Source organism: Chrysemys picta, chromosome 2, assembly GCF_011386835.1.
Source record: "Chrysemys picta bellii isolate R12L10 chromosome 2, ASM1138683v2, whole genome shotgun sequence".
Taxonomy (NCBI): domain Eukaryota; kingdom Metazoa; phylum Chordata; order Testudines; family Emydidae; genus Chrysemys; species Chrysemys picta.
The window spans coordinates 41,893,544-41,913,075 of record NC_088792.1 but is presented as its reverse complement, the minus strand read 5'-3'; the positions used below and the strand labels follow the sequence as shown (position 1 = coordinate 41,913,075).

The window sequence follows — 19,532 nt, the reverse complement described above, 5'->3', positions numbered from 1 at the left end:
CTGCTTTCCCTTACTTTGTAGTGCTCTTTCTAGTTCCCACAATGAAAGATCCATCTTCATTCCTCTACCAAAGATTAATAACGGTAGAGAAAGTGAACAGCATCAGACTGTAAGCTTCATCACACTGAAAGATTTGTTGAAAATCATTGGCACATGGATGCATCAACAACTCGAGACAAGAATTAGCAGAAGTTGGTTTGGTTTCCACTCAAGAATAGGCACAAGGAAGGCAGTTTTGCCCTGAGGATCATATATGAGTGTGCGATAGAAGTGTAAAGGGAAATGTGTATGTGCATTATAGATTTTGAGTAGGCATTTGATAAAATGCAGCTTGACAAGATGATACATATTTTTAAAGAATGTGATATTGATTTCCAAGATCTACAGTTAATAAAAAGCCAGACAGAAAGCAGTGGTCTGAACAAACTGAAATATCCGAGTATTGCAGCATCAATAAATTTGTACACCAGCATTGCATCCAATCTTCATAACTATTCAACATATGTGTATATGGTAGGTATAATCAAGGAAAGCTTAGAAGATGCCAAGGGGCAAACAGGTTAATGGTGTATACATCAACAACATGAGATACACCGATGACCTAGTTTGCATAACTTTGAGTAGGGAAGAACTTCAGAAAATGCTTATTGCTGTGAATAATGCCAACAAGAAATGTGAAATGACGATCAATGTTAGGAAGATAAGAAGTATGACAATAAGTAAACACAGCAGTGTACAAGGTAGGTAGCACCTAGATCTCGTGGTCAGGTGGTGAAACAACTATATAGTTCTTCCTATTTAGGGAGTTTAAATAACATTGGACGAAAGATACGTGAAGAAATCAAGAGAAGGATATAGCTTGCAGAAAATACATTCAACAACTTTCGAAGGCTTCTGTGAAGTTGAAAGAAGGATGCTCAAATTAGCTGGACAACCAAAAGTATGAATGATGAGGTGATGAGAAGGATGAATTTAAAAAAGAGCGCAATTACTTGAGACCCTAAGTAGAGAATAACATCTTTCTGTGAACACACTAGTCACCAATCAGAGTGACTCGATTCCACCACTCATACTATCAGGCATGTTCACAGGCAAAGCAGGAAAAGGAAGGAGGAGAGCCGCTACGTCGGACACGTCACCAGATGGATTGGTATCCACAGGAGAGTGGAAATTTTACACCTCTGTTGCAACTGCAAAAGATGATGTGGTGGTTGACAACCTCCATTTCAGAGATGTCATTTGAAGGTATATTGGGAGGGATGGAGTGCATGGGACATGGATGAGGGAGCTGGAGAGTAGGATCCAGTAAGTAGTAGTGTATTATGATTACCAGTATTTGTAGCCATAGGAACGTGCTCTCAACTTGATTCTTCTGTCCATTGAAATTTTAAAATTATAACTTTTTTTCCTTTCTTTCTTGTTCAGAAATAGTGCTACATTGGCTCCCTGTTCTTCTGCCTGAACCAGTCCAGTGTTTGAATCTTGCCCCTTAATTTGTGCTTCTTATACTCAGTGTTCCCTCTAATTTTTTCCACCTATGTGTGGAATACATTTTGTTATGTGCATCAAGGTAAAGTGCGGATGTGTGCCACCAGTAGAAACGAAAAACCTAGATTTAATATATATTTTTAAAAAGTTAAGAATAGGGATAATTACTCCAGCCAGGGCACGTTAGGCAGTTTAGAACTCACTACTCAAAGAATTAAATTTAAATGTAAGAGAGAAGTAAAAATTATGAAATGCATAGACCAGTAAAAAACTAAAATAAAACACTAAAAGAATAAAATTACATAGAATATGTGTGCATTGCAGGAAGTACCAAGAAGTAACAACAACAACAGGTGTGTGTGTGTGTGTGAGAGAGAGAGAGAGAGAGAGAGAGAGAGAGAGAGAGAGACATAGACAGTATGTGTGCTGGCTGCTGGGGAAGTTTCTGAGAGATGCCCATCCGCTGTCTCTTTAAGGTACTCAATGAAAGCTCTCCTCCTACTGCACCATGTCCGCCCTCCCCCGCTCTGCGGAGATGGGGTACATGGGCAGGAGGGAGGGGAAGAGACTGTGTGTGTGTGTGTGTGTGTGCACGCACGCACGCAAGAGAGAGACAGAGAATGTGTGTACTGGCTGCTGGGGAAGTTTCTGAGAAACCGTGTGCTGTTTCTTTAAGGCACTCACTCACCTGAAGGCTCGTTCAGACCTCAGAGCTGCTGTGAGTCCTGAGCCCTGTCCCCTCTACCCTGCTCTGTGGAGATGGGGTACAGGGGCTGGGGGAGGGGAAGAGGGACACCCTGACATCAGCACCCTCCTTCCTCCCCCTCCCCCCCCACGCTCTGCACAGCCAGCAGGAGGGTCCTGGGAGCAGCTGCAGGAGCAACGTGGCTGCAAAGCAGCGGGGGGGTCGGGGGGAGGCACCTGAACACACGCTGCTGGCTGGATATGCGTGGCTCTGCTAGTCAACTGCACAGCACTTGAATCTCTCCTGGGTGGCCGCCCAACCACACAGCTTTCAGGGAACACAGCTGTATGTTCAGTCCAAGTCCCTATTCATATCTTTATGTCCAGGAATAAGTTGTCATTGCTTTTTTATCTTACTGGAGTTCAGGCATGTAAGAGTTTCTGTCACTGCATCCTGACTGCTGGTCTCTTGTCTGTTTTGGAATGTCCTTAGTGCCGCAATGATTAATACAGTTACAGAGAAGAAATGATAGTTAATCACAGTGACAGTCCTAGAGTTCAATTTTGAATTTCAGTGCTTTCTTGCAAGTCACTTACTCCATGGACTAGAGTTGGTAAAGTCATCTCATTAGAACTAGCACACAACATGGTGAATGGGTGTGCTAGATTATTGTGAAAATGGGGTAAAAAAGGGTAAAGGGATCTGTTGGTGGTCAGTGTAACTAGGTTAAATAAGGTTGTTTGTCTCAATAAACAGGACCCTTGAAAACATTTAGTTATGAAAGGAAGGAGAAACATTATTCAAAAGGTAGGAGAGAGGCTTATACTAGAGTATTTCATGTGGATGATACCAAAGGTCAACTGCATGAGTCTGTGGAGTTTGTTGGAAATATGTAGTGACCTATACTCTGATACCACAACTCCCACTTGCTTTACTGAAAGGTTTTTGGACATTATTATGATAGTGCCCAGTGGCCATCTGAGAATGGGACTCCATTGTGCTAGGCACTGTACAAATACAGAGAATACAGAGTAATACAGTCCTTGTCCCAAAATGCTTATATTTAAATAGACAAGATAAAGGGAAAGGAGTGTACTATATAAGTATAGTGATGGTTTCCAAACTCTTGGTTCCAAAATGTTGTCAGATCTTATCTTGGTAGCCAATAGCTTGATGATGATTTCATAACAATGGCAGTACAGGGGATATGAGTAGCAGTGAAGAGGTAACATTGCTGTGACCGATAATGATTTGCAATCACAGAAGCAGAAGACAAACAACTTGAATTTAAAAATGACTTTGGATACTTTCTCTTTACTCCCCTACTTCTCACCCAAGACTTCAAAATAGAGATTTATATTTACAATATCAGAGGCCTTTTTTGTGTCAAGATATCATAGTGGTTTATAGAAATGAGATATTCCCAGGTTGTCTGAGTGCCAGCAGCTGTTAAACTGAGACTAATTTAGATTAATCTAATGGCGGAACTTGAGTTGTCTTGGCTGTAAGTGTTATAACTTTTTTGAAACGTGGTGGAATAAGTGAAGACATTGTTTTAAGTGAGTTTAGTGCAAATCATGTCTTCTATACACAGAACTGATGCAGCATTAGCAGCTGCCCTCCAAGCTTCTTTATGTTGCCAATGTCTCTAAATTGCATTGGAGATACCACCCCCAGAGTTATGGAGGTAATTCAGTCATTAGTGCTGTGTTGACTGAGATACCATCCTTACTTTAAACTGCCCAATGTCAGAGAGTCTACTCTGAACAGCCCCAATGTGGTGGTGGCCTGTAGTTTCTACTCATCAGAATAATTTAACTGAAGATGATTCTGTATTCCATTGCCAATCCCTTGCTGTAAATATTTTTCAGGTTGGTTAGTGCTAGGAAAAAGAACTAGTGTGACTTTTATTCTTAACAAGGGGTCTTTTAGAAATATTGGAGTCAAATCTGCAAGTAAGTTTGTTCTGTGCTATATTTTGTTTAGCACTTGGCCAATCTGAAACTGTTTGTTTCATAAATTTAAATTAGTAGTGGCCTTGCAACTGTGTAGTTACCCCTTTGATTTACTAATAAATGGCATTGTTGGATTCTGGAATGAGCTGGTGAGAAAAATAAGTAGTAATTATGTAACATGCTGAAGAATTTTTAGTGGTCTCAAACTATTGGGTGTAAAGGCTGGTGTAAGGGAAAATGTATAAACAACTGGCAGAACAAATATGTTGCCATAAACTTTATAAGCCCAAACACCCAGTATTATATTTTTGTATTATCGAGTATGTTAATCTCGTGTTATTCCAAAGTGTATATATTTCAAAAGTGTGTGTATTATACATATATAAAAATAAATAAATAAGTGTGTGTGTGTATATATGTGTGTGTGTGTGTGTGTGTGTGTGTATGTATATATATATATGTATGTGTGTGTATGTATATATATATATATGTATATGTGTGTATGTATATATATATGTATATATATATATATATATATATATATATATATATATATATATATATATGTATATATATATATATATATATATAAAAAAGCTATTTTATAAGAACTAATCTTTCTCTTATGTATACAGAGAGAGTGAGATTGGTTCTTGTGAAAGCTTTCAGATAGCACTGAAAGCTCTGTTCAGAAAAATAATAGCATCGGCAAATGATGGACATCGTCTTCTTTGCATTAATCACATCAAATGGGATCTGCTCTGAGTCCTCTCCCTCCAAAGTGCTCTGTTCAGTGCCATATCCTCTATACCGCCACATGCTAACACGTGTTCCTGTAAGATATCACTGCTGCTTCTGGGTTGGACTCTGCTTTTTTTCTTCCATCTTGATGTGTTATACTTTTACCCACATGGTTGTCAGGTCTGCACTTTATCTGTCCAAACCATATGAGCCTGCACACCCTCATTTTTTTTCATTTATGGGTATTACTTGGAACATGTCTCTAACATACATGTTCCTCATGTGGTCTTTCTTGCTTACTCCACTCATCCATCTCAGCGTTTGCATGTCTATGGAACAGATCACTTGTTCATGTTTGTTCCTTGTTGCCCATCATTCAGTGTCCTACATTAAAACTGGACAGGCCACCATTACATAGACTTTCTCTTTTAATCTTACTGATATTTTCCTGTCACATACCTCTCACTTAATTTTCTTCATTTGAGCCAGGCATTTATAATCCAAACTTTTATTTTATCTTCCAGTTTTCCAGGATTCTGGAACCAAGATACTTGAAATTTTCCATTTTTATTATTGTCTGCCCATCTCGTTTCAAAGATCATTCTTCAGTGTTCACATTATTGATCTTACATACCAAATACTCTGTTTTTCCTCTGCTTATTTTGAACCTATGTCTCTCCAACACATCTCTCCATTTATCAAGATCCTTTTCTAGACTATCTTTCTCCTACTGCATATAATGATATCATCTGCAAACAACATGCTCCAAGATGCCTTCTTCTGTATATTCCTTGTGGCGGTATCCAGGATGAGGATAAATAAGAAAGACCTCACTGCTGATCTTTGATGCACTCTTTTACCGATAGTTCATTTGTTTCACCACTAGAAGTTCTGACTGTTGACATTGTACCTACGTAGATGGCTTGAACAAGCCACACATAAAGTTCTGGTACCATTTTTTCCTCATCCACCACCAGATGACTGCCCTTGGAACTCGATCAAAGACCTTATCCAGATGAATCGGCACCAAGTTAATCTTTTTTCCTTTTCTTTCTAAATCTTTCCACTAGCTGCCTCAGTGCAAAACCAGCATCTATTGTTGACCTTCCTAGCATGAATCCATATTGTTTTGCGCTAATATGTACTTCACTTCTTAATGTCTTATCTATGACTCTGTCCACCAGTTTTATATCTCTATAATTTGTACAGTTTCCAGCACCACCTTTTCTCTTGCATATTGCCATAAATATACTTTTCCTCCATGTGTTTGGTATCTTTTCCCCATCTCATGATTGAAGAGGGAGTCAGCAAATGGATGCCTTCTTTTCCAAAGTTTCTCCATGCATCTGTAGGGATTCCATCTGGGCCTAGGTCCTTTATTATTTTTAATTTCTTTTACAACATTTGCCACTTCCATCTGGTGCAATAGGCTCTACTACACCAACGTTCATTTTGAAGTCATAGATTCCAAGTCTAGAAGGGATCATTGTGATAATCCTTATACAGTCTCACCTCCTGTATAACATAGGCCATTAGAACTTCCCCCAGATACTTTCTAGGGTATATTTTTTAGAAAAAAATTCTATTTTGATTTATAAATGGCCAGTGATAGTGGATCCACCACAACCTTTGGTAAATTGTTCCAATGGTTAATTATTCTCACTGTTAAAATGTATACCTTATTTCCCATCTGAATTTATCTCGTTTCAGCTTCCAGCCAAAGGATCGTGTTTATACACCTCTCTTCTAGACTGACGAGCCCATTATTAAATATTTGTTCCCCATCTAGATATTTATAGACTGTAATCAAGTCACCAGTTCTTTGTTAAGCTAAATAGATTGAGCTCTTTGAGTTGATAGCTGTAAGGCATGTTTTCTAATCCTTTAATCATTCTTGTGGCTCTTCTCTGAGCCCTCTCCAGTTTATCAACAGCTTTCTTGAATTGTGAATACCAGAACTAGACATAGTATTCCAGTGGTGGTTGCACCGGTGCCAAATAGAGAGGTAAAATAACCTCTCTACTCCTATTTGGATTCCCCTGTTTATGCATTCCAGGGTTGTATTAGGTCTTTTGGCCACAGTGTCACACTGGGAGCTCATGTTCAGCTGATTATCCACCACGGCCCCCAAATCTCTCTGAGAGTTTCTGCTTTCCAGGATGGAGTCCTCCATCCTGTAAACATAACCTATATTCTTTGGTCCTAGATGTATACATTGAATTTAAGCCATATTAAAACTTGTATTGTTTGCGTGTGTGAAGTTTACCAAGCAATCCAGATTGTTCTGAATCTGTGACCGGTCCTCTTCATTATTTACCAATCCCCTGATTTTTCTGTCATCTGCAGCCTTTATGACTGATATTGTTTTCTTTCAAGTCGTTATCAGTGTTAAATAGCATAGGACAAGAATAGGTCCATGAGGGACCCCACTGGAAATATACGAGCTTGTTGACTTTTGCATTTGGAGACCTAACAGTTAGCCTGTTCTTAATCCATTTAATGTGTGTCATGTTAATTTCACATTTTCCTAGTTTTTTAATCAAAATGTTGTGTGGTACTAAGTCAAATGCCTTACAGAAGTATAAGTATATTACTGTGATGGGATTCCCGGTGTGCAGCCTGGAACTTGGGTACTGCTGTGACCCCTTAACTCTCCAGCCTGGGCTGTCTCTCACAATGCTTTGCTAGTGACAAGCAGCAAACCCCATCCAGGCTCTTTTGTCACTCAGCACAACAGCACTCAGTTAGCTTGCATGAATGCGCCCAAAGCCACTTATGAATCGCCCAGAGAAAGGCACTAACCAATTCCTCTGAGCTCCCCAACCCTACACCCCAGAGCTGTGACCAGTGTAAGTGTATTACCCAGTCCGCCCCTCCCTCAATGTGGAGAGGACATGCAATAGCCTTTGTAAACTGAGCTGAGATTTCCCAAGCATTTCAAGCAAAATACACTGTTTTAGGAAAAGTATAAAACAGATTTATTAACTACAGAAAGATAGATTTTTAAGTGATAAGTGGTAGGCATAAAAGGACAATAATAGTTACCAAAGAAAATAAAAGATAAATACACCATCTAAATCTTAAACCTTATTCTATTAGACAGTATTTAGATCAAGCAATTTTTCTTAATACACAGGCCTCTCCCTTAAGCCTGGAGCAGTCTCCTCAGTTGAAGTCAATCTTCTCAGTGTTCTTGTTGCTTCCAGTGTAGGCGGGGGGAGGAGAAAGGCAAAAGCATGATGCTACGGTACCCTATTTTATGTCTTTATTCTATGTGCCTAGAAGACGCTTGCCCAGACATGTCCTGGTGGGCTTTGCTGAATCATTAGCTTGAGTAATCCCCCTGGCATGGTCTTGTGTAACTGAGTCATAGTGCTGAGCAGTCTCCATTGTGTGGTGCTTTTGCAACTGTCATTGAATTGTAACTCCCTTGATTACAAGTCCCCTGCTGATTAATGGTTGTTTAACACCCTCCTGGGAGTGGTTCATCACCTAGTAGTAGAGACTCTCAAACTTATAACATATTTCAGTAACAACCATATAACAAAAATCTCATAACTTTGTACACACTAATGTTGTATATATTTGGATAGAACAACAGGTTTCAGCAGATTCATGACCTTTCATAAGATACCTTTAGATATCATGCTTTGTATGAAATATCACAATCATATATGAATGATAAATCTGTGGGTTATAGAGTGCTATTTTGAGGTACAGTGTGTCACAATTACATTAACAGTATTACCTTTACGAACCAAACTTTTAATCTCATCAAAAAAGGTATCAGATTATTTTGACAGGATTTATTTTCCATAAATTTGTATTGAGTTGCATTGCAGTCTTGGGTTTTCTTAATTTAAAAGCTGTTCAAAATATTTTTCCATTGATCCTTCATGCAACTATGATCAGTCAACCCCATACCAGTTTAGTCTTTGGTGGACCTCACTTCCTTTTTATCTTTGGTGAAAGCATAGGACGGAGTACCACTCTATACATTTCCCCCCCCCCCCCCCGTCCTTTGCTCCTAGTCTTGCATAAAGTTCCTCAAAGATCTTTACTTTTGCTTTGGCAACTAAATTCCTGGCCATTTTCTTTACATCCTTGTGTTCCTCCAGGTCGCATTTGCTCCTACTTCTTTGCCAGCATTTAAACTTCTTTCTCTTTTATAACTTGTACTTCTTTGCTCCACCCATCGAGTTTCTTTTCTGAAGGAAAGGCTTTTCCTTTTTGATTCATCCATAACTTGTTTAGCACTCTCCAATACATTTGTGACCATAAAATCCCCAAATTTATCTACTCCTCCTACACGTGGTGCCGACCTCATCTTCTCTTTAGAAAACTCCCTAACATGTCCATTTAAATTGGCACCATTAATGTTTTCTGGAATTTTCTGAAGAGCAGTGTCTTAATATTTCCCAAAAACTTGTCTTCCCATCCTCACCACAGCCAGACTGGGAAATATTTGTTAATTATATTTAGCCAGCCACATGCAAAAGACAACTGGCTCATCATTATCCAGTTTTTGATTCTATTTACTGTCATCGTTCTTTCCTTTATTTTACTATCAAGAGCTCTGCCTATTCTGTTTCTTGAGTTGGAGGCCTCACAGTACCGTAAATTATTTTGTATCTTTCTCCAGTGTCTTTGGTCTTCTCTGCTTTACATTTTGTTTCATGGATGCATGCTATCTGTACTTTCATCCTCTTCAGCATCTCTGCCAGCTCCAGTTAGTGTGCCGGCATTCCTACTTGCCAGTCTGATCTAACATTTCTAGGCTAGCTTCTTTAACTGCATGCATCCAAAATTGTACTGTAGTGCTCGCCTACTTTCCACAACATTTCGGTAGGGCACTGTGCGTCATTTCTAGAATACCTATTCATTTGAGGACTCAGTGTCAGTTTATGGAAAGTTTTTATGGACAACTGCCAGCCTGATGCCAACTCTCTCTTCCTTTTTCAACCAGCCTTGGGACTGGCTATCGTGGAGTTGGTATGGGAAAGTGGTGGTATGCTTCAACATCTAGAGAGACAACCGAGGGAGGCAGGACTACCCTCTTACCACACCCCTGTTGAAACTGTTTTTTGTGATATGGACATCTGTTGACTTCGGGTTGATCTCATTTCACATTGACAACCAAGATAAACATAGATCTGGACTGATTTTTGAGCCAATAATCTAGAGGTGAATTAATTCTCCGTACGTGGTCTGACTTTTAGTCACAGTCATATATCTGCTAATGCAGGCAGTACTTCTCAGGAACAAGAGCTCTGATACGTGATTTTCTCACTGAAAACTAAAATGCAGAATATAACTAGGAGGGAGGATGGAGAGAGGGAATTGAGGGGTTTCTGCAGTCTTGTGGCCCCCTGAAACCATTGCTATGAATCCTTTAATTCTCTTACTGTGTAGTTTGCAACTACTAAAACTTGATTCCAGATTGTTACTGCTGTCAAAGTTGTCAGCACATGTGCTTTTCACTCATTGGGAAGTAAACAACCCATTGCCATGCTGAAGTCTGCTCTTTTATTTAAATGGCATGGAGATGGGTGGGATGGAAGGAATCAAATTTTGCCACACACAAAAAAAGAAAAAATGCAATTGTTTTGTGAAGAGATGTTTATTGAAGATTCTGAGTATTAAAAACAATAGCAAGCAAGAGGCAACTACTCATGCCCATTTTTATTACATATGTTTACTTCTAATTTCTCTCCCTATTTATCTGTTTTCTTCACCCCCCAATGTGTTTGTAAGGAATCTTCCACCATGGTATTTGAACGCTGTACAATAATTAAACAGCGTTGTATCTCCCCACAAACAGGCTACACTCTGTGCCCTTCCACTTGCCCCATTTTTGGGATTTCCAGGTTGGATGCTGATGTGTTTCTGTGACTGTGGTAACACTAATAACAGTTCACTTCACAATGGCCATGTGGGGAGTGAACTGCATGCTTATGGTATCCAGACAGGATCAGTGGTAGGTGGGGAAAAGAGCAGCACATCTCAATTTGAATAAATGGGACAGGTGCCTGAATGGGAAAAGAAAAATCTCATAAAAATCAAATTAAATATCATAACTTGATTATGGCATGACTAAACAATTTGTTACCTTACCATCTTTAATATATAGTTATTGCACTGTTTACAACTGATTAATCACTTCTTATAATTACTAGAATATAACGGTTATCGGTCTGCATTTTTGTGTCATGTCTGTACAGATCCACTCACTGACACATCACTAGTATGTATTTTTCTCTCATAAATGCTCTCGATCAATTTACTCATTCCAGGATATACTATGTATCTCTAAGGATTGGCTTTTTAATACTGTGGTTCGAACTTAATTATCCAAAATAAAAGTATTGATCCCAGCATCTGGTAGTTACATTGAAGATTCTCTAGATTATCAGAAACCTGTCTCCCATGACATTTGGGTAATCAAGTTTGTACTCTGTGTTTTAGAAGTATTGTAACAGGTTTTATTTGCACTATGCATAAAAATGAAATGCCTTTATGTGCATGTTGAGCTTGGAGGCATCTGGTAATGATTAAATCATACTTCTGAGTGAGGTGCTGCACATTTGAGTGGTTTTAGGTTTTACACGTTTCAGATTTATTTTTTCGTATATGTTGGCCCTCAGAAGGTTTGAAAACACCTGTCCAGTGTATAGGACATTGGTGCCTCTACTTTCTTCAGGATGTAAATATATGCGTAAGATCCTGGATGGAGAGTGGTTTTTTTTTTTTTTTTTTATCTTGGGTATGTTTAGCAGTGTATTTGGGGGAAGCTGGTGGTGATGTAAAGAGTAGGTTTAAATTGTCTATCCCTTTTGCTTTTCTGAAATTTTCCATGGTTGGTTAGCCTTAATATTGAGGATTATGGAGTATATAATGGGAGTGTTAGTATATATTAGTGTTTTTCAGAAGGATAAAAATACTAAACAAATGGACTGCCAACTTTTCAGGCTAAAGACTCAATGATTTCTTTAACTGTGTGCGGATTTTTTTCACTAATAAGCTTAAGGGTGCCAAGTAGTTTTGGAAAAATGACTTTAAGGAGATGAGGGAGGATATTTGGCACATGTTAATTAGGAGACTTCTAAAGAAGTAACAAAGTTGGGAATGGTAAAAGTCAGAACAAGGAGGAGAGAAGTTTGGGAAGACCATAGGGTGTATGAACAGTTAATAAGGGCAATTGTACAGTGCTTTGAACATGGGGAGAATCCTAAATTGTATAAGGAAGAAGAGTTAAATATGCAAGAAGGGAGGAAATGGTGGTGTGGGAGCAGTGTGGAGGAGAATGATACACAGACTGAGAGTCTCATTTCTCGTTTGTAAAAGAGATAACGATACAAGTATTTGTGTCGTATTTGTTGCAGTTTCAAGATAGTGGTAATATGTATATCTCCAATATGTACAGAGTGCATCTAATAACTCAGGGGTGGGCAAACTTTTTGGCCTGAGGGCCACATCTCGGTGTGGAAATGGTATGGAGGGCCGCCTGGGGCGCGGATTGGGGTGCATAGGGGGAATGAGGGCTCTGGCTAGGGGTGCAGACTCTGGGGTGCGGCTGGGTATGAGGGGCTTGAGGTGCAGGAGGGTGCTCTGGGGTGGGATCTAAGGGTTTGGAGGACAATCAGGGCTGGGGCAGGTGGTTGGGGCGTGGGGGTCAGGGGTGCAGGATCTGGGCAGCCCTTACCTGAAGCGGCTCCTGGAAACTGTGGCCTGTCCCCCGTCCAGCTCTCACGCGGGGGCGGGTTTACACTGCTCTGCATGCTGCCCCGTCTGCAGGCACTGTCCGCAGCTCCCATTGGCCGCGGTTCCTGGCCAATGGGAGCTGCGGAGCTGGCACTTGGGGTGGGGGCAGCGTGCGGCGCCCCCTGCCTGCCCCTGATTCTGGGAGCCACGCGGAGCTGTTACACGCGCGGAGTGGAGCAAGGCAAGCCCGCGACCCCGCTCCCCGGCTGGAGCACCGGAGTGAGGAAAGCTTCCAACCCCGCTTGCTGTCGGGAGCTTGAGGGTCAGATTAAAAGGTCCGATGGGCCGGATGTGGCCCGTGGGCCGTAGTTTGCCCACCCCTGTAATAACTGGTTGAATTAAGTGATGGAGGCATGTTTATGGTACAGTCTTTATAATCCTTTCAATTAGTTCCAAATGTAAGAGAGATACTGGCAGGCTAGGATTCATTTATATCAGTTACCTCATGTTAGGATGCCACATTTTATGTTTAACATTGGCATTAGGTATTGAAGGAGATGGTATGTTTTCTTATTTTTTTCTTTTGTTGGCAGGAATAATGGAAATCTGCAGGAAATTTCTGGAGTGGGTTTGTATATTTCTGACAGGAATCAAATCTTTTCTCTGAGGACATAGACTAGATTACTTTTCCTAAAAGCATATATAAAGGGAGATGGTCAACTTGAAATCTCAATGATAAAAATTAGATACTAAACTTGTCCTTGTATGTTCCTTCCAGTTCCTTGTGTTACATTTCTCTCCCCTTTTGCTAAGATAAACAAGATTAAAAAAAATAGAGAAATGTTTTCTCTAATCTTCCAACTGTAGTAATCTTAGGCGATGTCTGTAACAGGAGCAGTTTTTTTCCCCCCCGAAGGATGATTTTTAGGTGGCTGGTATAGTTTAATGGTCTGCCAGCATTTCTTAGTTCTGGAACTTTAAAAGATTTTGGATATCAGTGTGGCACTGGCAGCCACAACTTATTAATTTTTTCCATAATTTTGTTGAATGTGTACTTTATAAGTTTGTCAACAGGCCTACAAGACATGTACAATAAGTTTCTGTGATGCTGTCTGAGACAACACAGACCTTGGGTCCCTTCTCCTTACTTGATCTGACGGGCACAAAGATGATCAGTTGCCATCCAGGATTTTTCTATATTCTCTTCAATTCCCATTTGATTCTTGCCTCATGGAGTGCAGCATGCAGAAAAGTGACTTCCACAGCCACATCTCACACTATTTTGTTTCTCCTTAGAATATTCTATATGAAAGCATTAAACAGCCCAAGAAGGCTAAATTAAAAGAGGTGGTGACTGAGTGGATTTGATTTGATTTAAATCATGATTTAAATCACTAGTCAGGAAGACTCGATTTAATCATGGACTTCTACATAAAAGTGCATTCTTGTTGGTTGTTATAACCTGAATACATATTCTTCACAACTCAGAGATAGATGCAGGTGTCATTTTTAGAATGTACACACTATAAATTTTTAAAGTGATTTATTTTGAAAACTTTTCAGATTCGTTTTACAGCTATATCAGAAAATTAATGATTGTTTGGTTATTTCATTTACGAAAGGGAATTGAAGCAGATATTTATGAAGTCATTGGGAGGTGAACTATGTCAATTCAACAGGTTAATCATTACCAGACAGACATTTAAATTGTTTTATTTAACTAAAACAACAATGTTATGTATTCTGGATTTTTTTCTTCAACTGCAAACATATAATATTTTAACAAAACAAGCATTTGAATTTTTGAATTTAGTTAAACATTCACGTTTTTTAAAATCAAGTTTGTTTTTGTTAAAATTGTTTTTAACAAAAATAGTTAAAATGAAATATTAAAAAAACCCACAAAAATTAAATTGACTTTGTCAGCCAGGTCAGCACCAGAAACTTATTGGCTTCTGCAGCTAACTCAGTTGTATTCACCTTCATTTTCCTGTTCATAATCTGGAAAAGAAAAACAAGCTTTCCTGCTTTTTCAGGTCTCAAACAATTTCTCAATTTGAAATGAATTAGTCCAAAGGAAGAAAATATTCTTTCTACACCGGCAGAATCTACTACTGTTAAAAGTGAGATTATCACTTCAACAGTCTCTGAATCCAAGTGCTTAAATGACTTCCACCAGTTCACTGGTTTGACTTTCTTTAAAACATCATCAGCAAACATATATTTCTTGAATGGTTCACCCTTAGCTCTGAAGTTTATTATAGTTGGTATTATAGAGGGATTGATTGCTGGATGTGCATGTCATAGCCGACTCCTCTTTTTCAGCAGTGAAGGTTTGACCCTGGTACTGGGTATTGAGAAGATTTGCAAGAAAATGAGCTGGAGATAGGGCTTGTCCCATTCATTTTTTTAATGCTTGTAATTTAACTCTGTCATTGCATATTTCATTTTTTAAGATCTCACTCAGTTTCTTCCAAATTTCAACAGAGTCAGCAATAAAACAGCTATTTCCCTGCATTTTGTTCAAGGCTACAGAAATAGGCTTCAGGGTACTCAGCATGTGTTCAACATTTCTCTTAAGCCCAATGTTGAGAACTTTGGCTGTGACAGTGCCATCTAGTTTTTTTCGCGATTTTGTTCACAAACTCTCATCAGATTAGGCCAATTCTTGATATAGTGCTCAAAACAGTCCACTACTGATTTCCATCGCATGTCTTGTGGGAGAGTTAACTTGGTTCCTCCCACTTTTTTCAGAACAGCTGCTGCAAAGTGGTTGTTACAGAAGTATTTTGCAATTTTAACAACATTAGCCTTTATTTCTGGAACACTGAAGTCTTTGGCTAGGAGGTGCATCAAATGAGCACTGCAACTGTATATTATTAGCTTCGGACTCTCTTCACTCTCTTCTAAATTTCTTCTCATCTTGGATACATTCGCAGCATTGTCTGTGACCAAGCTGCGTACTAGACATTTGAATTGTTTTTCAGTTTGTTATAGCTTTTACTGCTACTTCTTTTAAGTATTCTGCTTTGTGTGCATTTGTTGATATATCAATTGTTTCTGTAAGGAAGACATTCCCTTCTTCTGTTGTCACACAAGCACATAAAACAGGATCATTGTGGACATTGCTCGTCCACCCATCAAGACTCAGGTTAACAATTTTACCCTCTAGACCTTTTGCTCACTGCTCAATTTCTCTTTCATACACTTTATTCTGCAATTTGTCTGCGACATCTGCTCTGTTGGGTGGACTGTATCCTGGTCTTAATGACTGAACCATGTTAATGAAGCGTGGGTTCTCAATCATACGGAAAGGAGAGTTATTGCATAAACAAACCGGGCAATTTTTTCATCAATTACCTCTTTTTGTAATCTGCTGGTTCTTATCACAAACTTATCTATGGTTGTTTTTGGATAATGGAGGGTTGTTTGTTTTTTTTGTTTTGTTTTTGGTTTGGTTGTTTTTTGCTACAAGTGATATACTGTGGCTATGTGACATACATGGTATGACTGAAACACTATCATTGGCAGATAACTCTTAAACTGTAGAAAATGATGGTGATCTTGAAGGTGTATAGTCTTCAGAATCCTGTATGTTGAGGATGAATTCTCCTAAACAAAATAAGTCAATGCAGTTATTTAATTATTATTACCATACTGCTCATTAAGTATTACACATTGCATTCACTGACACTCATTACTACTTTAAAGGTGAAATTGTAAAAGGAAGATCTGCCTACTTCAGCTATTTATTTTTTATCACAATTGCATCTAAAATTATAGTACCATAGAGTAACTACTATATTTTTTGCTCAAACATGAGAATTCAAGAATAGTCGAGAAGGAAGACAGGCAGTCCTTAAGAAAGAAGTATGAAATAAAAAAGTTTACCAACCTGAAGATCCTGCATGTTCAGACATGTTCCTTTCATCATCTTTGACTTCAACGCAGCTTTCTCCTGAGAAGGAACACTTCTCATGATGATGTTTCATTTGGGCAACCAGGCCTTGCATTTCTTTGTTGCACTGTTTGCATTTTGCACACATGCCTATCTTACCCAGAGGTAGAGGAACTTCATTAAAATATTCCCAAACTGGTCTCTTTTATGGCCTGCTGCCATTATAGGTTTTCCCTTCTAGTGAGGGAATGGTATGGTAGATCTCAAATCAATGAAGGCCTCAAGACTTCTGGAATATGCTGCTCAAACAGTTTCACTTCTGTTTCTACTGCCTGTCCCTCCCTTCTCACATTTATCTCCAGACTTCTTCTCCTTGTTCAGATCTCTTCCACCCCCAACAATCTTCTATTCATTGAACTTTTTGAAACTATGCACTTTCAGAGAGAGGTAAGGGATTGTCTCTGTGTACACAAATTTGCAGAGGGACAATAGGGTTGAGGTCTGTTATTTCTCACCTCTCTATATTATTTTTTTATTTAAAAACATTTTTGCTGTTAACAAGCATGTTATCTCTGGAGACACAAATCCACAGTTTGAGAATGGAAAAACTAAGCATCTCTGATGGTATCTGCTAGACTGAGAACTGAGTCCCATTGGGTAGATAGAAAGATTAACCTAAATAATCTATACAGAAGCCTGTGGAACCCTGTAAGATTGGGTCCCTAATCCATGAACTATTGGAACTCCTTTACAAAACTTTTCTTAAACATTACATGGGAATATATTGTCTCATACTATAGAATTCGCATTTATAATCCCTGTTCCATAATGAGAGATCTTTGAACTATAATGTATCTTAATTAAAACTATCTTTAGATAGGCTTCCTCAAAAAGCCTGTTATAAAAAAAATCGGATTTTTTTTTTTTTGAACTCTGATTTTTATCCACCCTGGGTGGTGAGGGGACCCTCAGTTGTATTTCTTGCAGTAGAGCTTTATTTGAGTGTGTTAGTTTTTTCCTCTAAGAAACTTTTGCTACTCTATCAGAGTGAGACAATAACTGGCCTGCTCAGCTTGCATGCAGGACAGAGAAACGCACTTGCAGGAATTTAGGCCCACAGCTTTGGGCTCAAAGATGGATATTCCTCATGACTTCTGGGAGATAGGAGGTTTCACTGACACAGTCTTTCTTCTCTGTATCCACTGAATTGCTAGAATGGATTTATGAGTCTTTCCCAGAAAAACTTAGCTGCCTGGCGAACTTTGCTTCCCTTCAGAAAATTATCTAGAAAGCCTCCCTGGGACCTGGGATTATTTGGTGAGGCAGCTATTAAATTAAAAGCCCAGAAATAAAGTTGGATGAGGTAGGGCCAGGAATGGGGAGCCAAGAAACCCCCTCCTGGTCTACTCTTCTGTTCACAGAATTATGGAAACTGTGTCTTCCCTGACAGCAAGCTAGGTTTTTTTTTTTTTTTTTTTTAGTGCTACCCAGTGGTGACATAAATTCCCTCAGGATTCAAATAGATTCCTCAATTCAGAATTAGAGGGAAAAACTCAGTTTCCTTGTTTTTCCCTTATGGTGTCGTTATCCATCTGCTGCCCATCCCAGAACATGACCAGCTGTGGGGGGGAGATGTTGATTTGTTGCCCCTGCTTGTCTGGCAGCTGAATCTGCTTCCTGATGGCTCAGCCTCTTTGTTATTTCTCTCTGCTGCAAGGGATAGATTTGTTGGTGTGGCCTAATCAGAGAGATGGATAAACTGGGAGGAAAGAGAAGGCTGAGCTCTTTGGCTTCTGCCTGGCTATCATGGGATTAGCAGACTTCTGTGGCTGGAAAGAGGCCACTAAAGAAATCAGCGAGGGCAGAGCTGAGGTTGGGGAGCTAAAAGTTGGGGTGACTTTTCTCTTTTTAACCTATTCTTGAACCCATTGAGGCTCCATTGCAGTCTAATGGGGATCACAACCTACAGGTGGTGAAACTGCTCAAAACTATATTTACCAACAAGTATAAGGCAAGCACAAGAGACAGCAGCATATTAGAATCATAGGACTGGAAGGGACCTCGAGAGGTCATCTAGTCCAGTCCCCTGCACTCATGGGGGAAGGGTGGCCAGCACAACCCTCAGCCTGTGCTGCTTCCCGCAGCCCCCATTGGCCTGGAGCGGCGAACCGCGGCCAGTGGGAGCCGCGATCGGCCGCACCTGCGGATGCGGCAGCTAAACAAACCGTCCCGGCCCACCAGGGTCTTCCCTGAACAAGCAGCGGACCGGCTTTGAGAACCACTGATCTAGACCATTCCTGACAGGTGTTAGTCAGTAAGAGAAAGTTAGACAATGTTGTGGCTGGAATTGCTGAGGCACAAGGGTATATTGATGTGGCAAGACAGTATACTAATGTCCTGGGAAGTGGTAGCCTTTGGAATTCATTTGCAGACCCAGAACTAAGAGTTCACAAAATTTTCTTGAAAGCTGATATATTTCTTGGAATATAAAAATAATTCTGAGTATCTGTTGTTTGAAATGCAAATAGAAAAAGTGAAATGCTCATTTGCTTATTAATTCAAATATTAGGGCACCAAGTGAATGTTTGAATATTTTAATGTTTGATACAACAGTAAAAAATACATGTGTGTAAAATGCAAATTTGTAAGAACTACTTCAATAAATTAATTAAAAGCAGGGTGACATCAAACACTGACATTTAACAGAAATCTTACAGCATTAAATCTTGGGAGTTCTATGTTAAACTTTCACATATATATGAACAAGTAGTTTATTCTGGTCTACTTACTCCTTTTTTTTTTTTAAACCAGAGAAAGCAACCAGTGAGATGAATACTGCAGAGGACTGGGGCCTCATCTTAGATATTTGTGATAAAGTTGGACAGTCGCGCACAGGGTAAGTGTTATGAACTGTGAGGTTTTGCTTTTAAACTATGAATCTTTCATTTTTATCCTTTTAGATCACTGTTCATTATATTGATGGTGAGGGGGAGAGATGATGACAATTTTGAGTTCAGACATTGACTTGTCCTTAGTAGTTTAATTAACTTGGTTTAGAATGTAC

General features: G+C 39.4%; 1 protein-coding gene across 3 annotated transcripts in view; it reads left to right on the top strand.

The window, feature by feature from the left end:
* The window catches only part of STAM (signal transducing adaptor molecule), a 62,867-nt gene that overhangs the window by 9,218 nt on the left and 34,117 nt on the right, over positions 1-19,532 (top strand). For all 3 annotated transcript variants that reach the window (XM_005308131.5, XM_065583030.1, XM_042857420.2), the window contains exon 2: positions 19,280-19,364. In XM_005308131.5, coding sequence (XP_005308188.1) covers positions 19,280-19,364 — 85 coding nt within the window. The remainder of the gene's footprint in view (positions 1-19,279; positions 19,365-19,532) is intronic.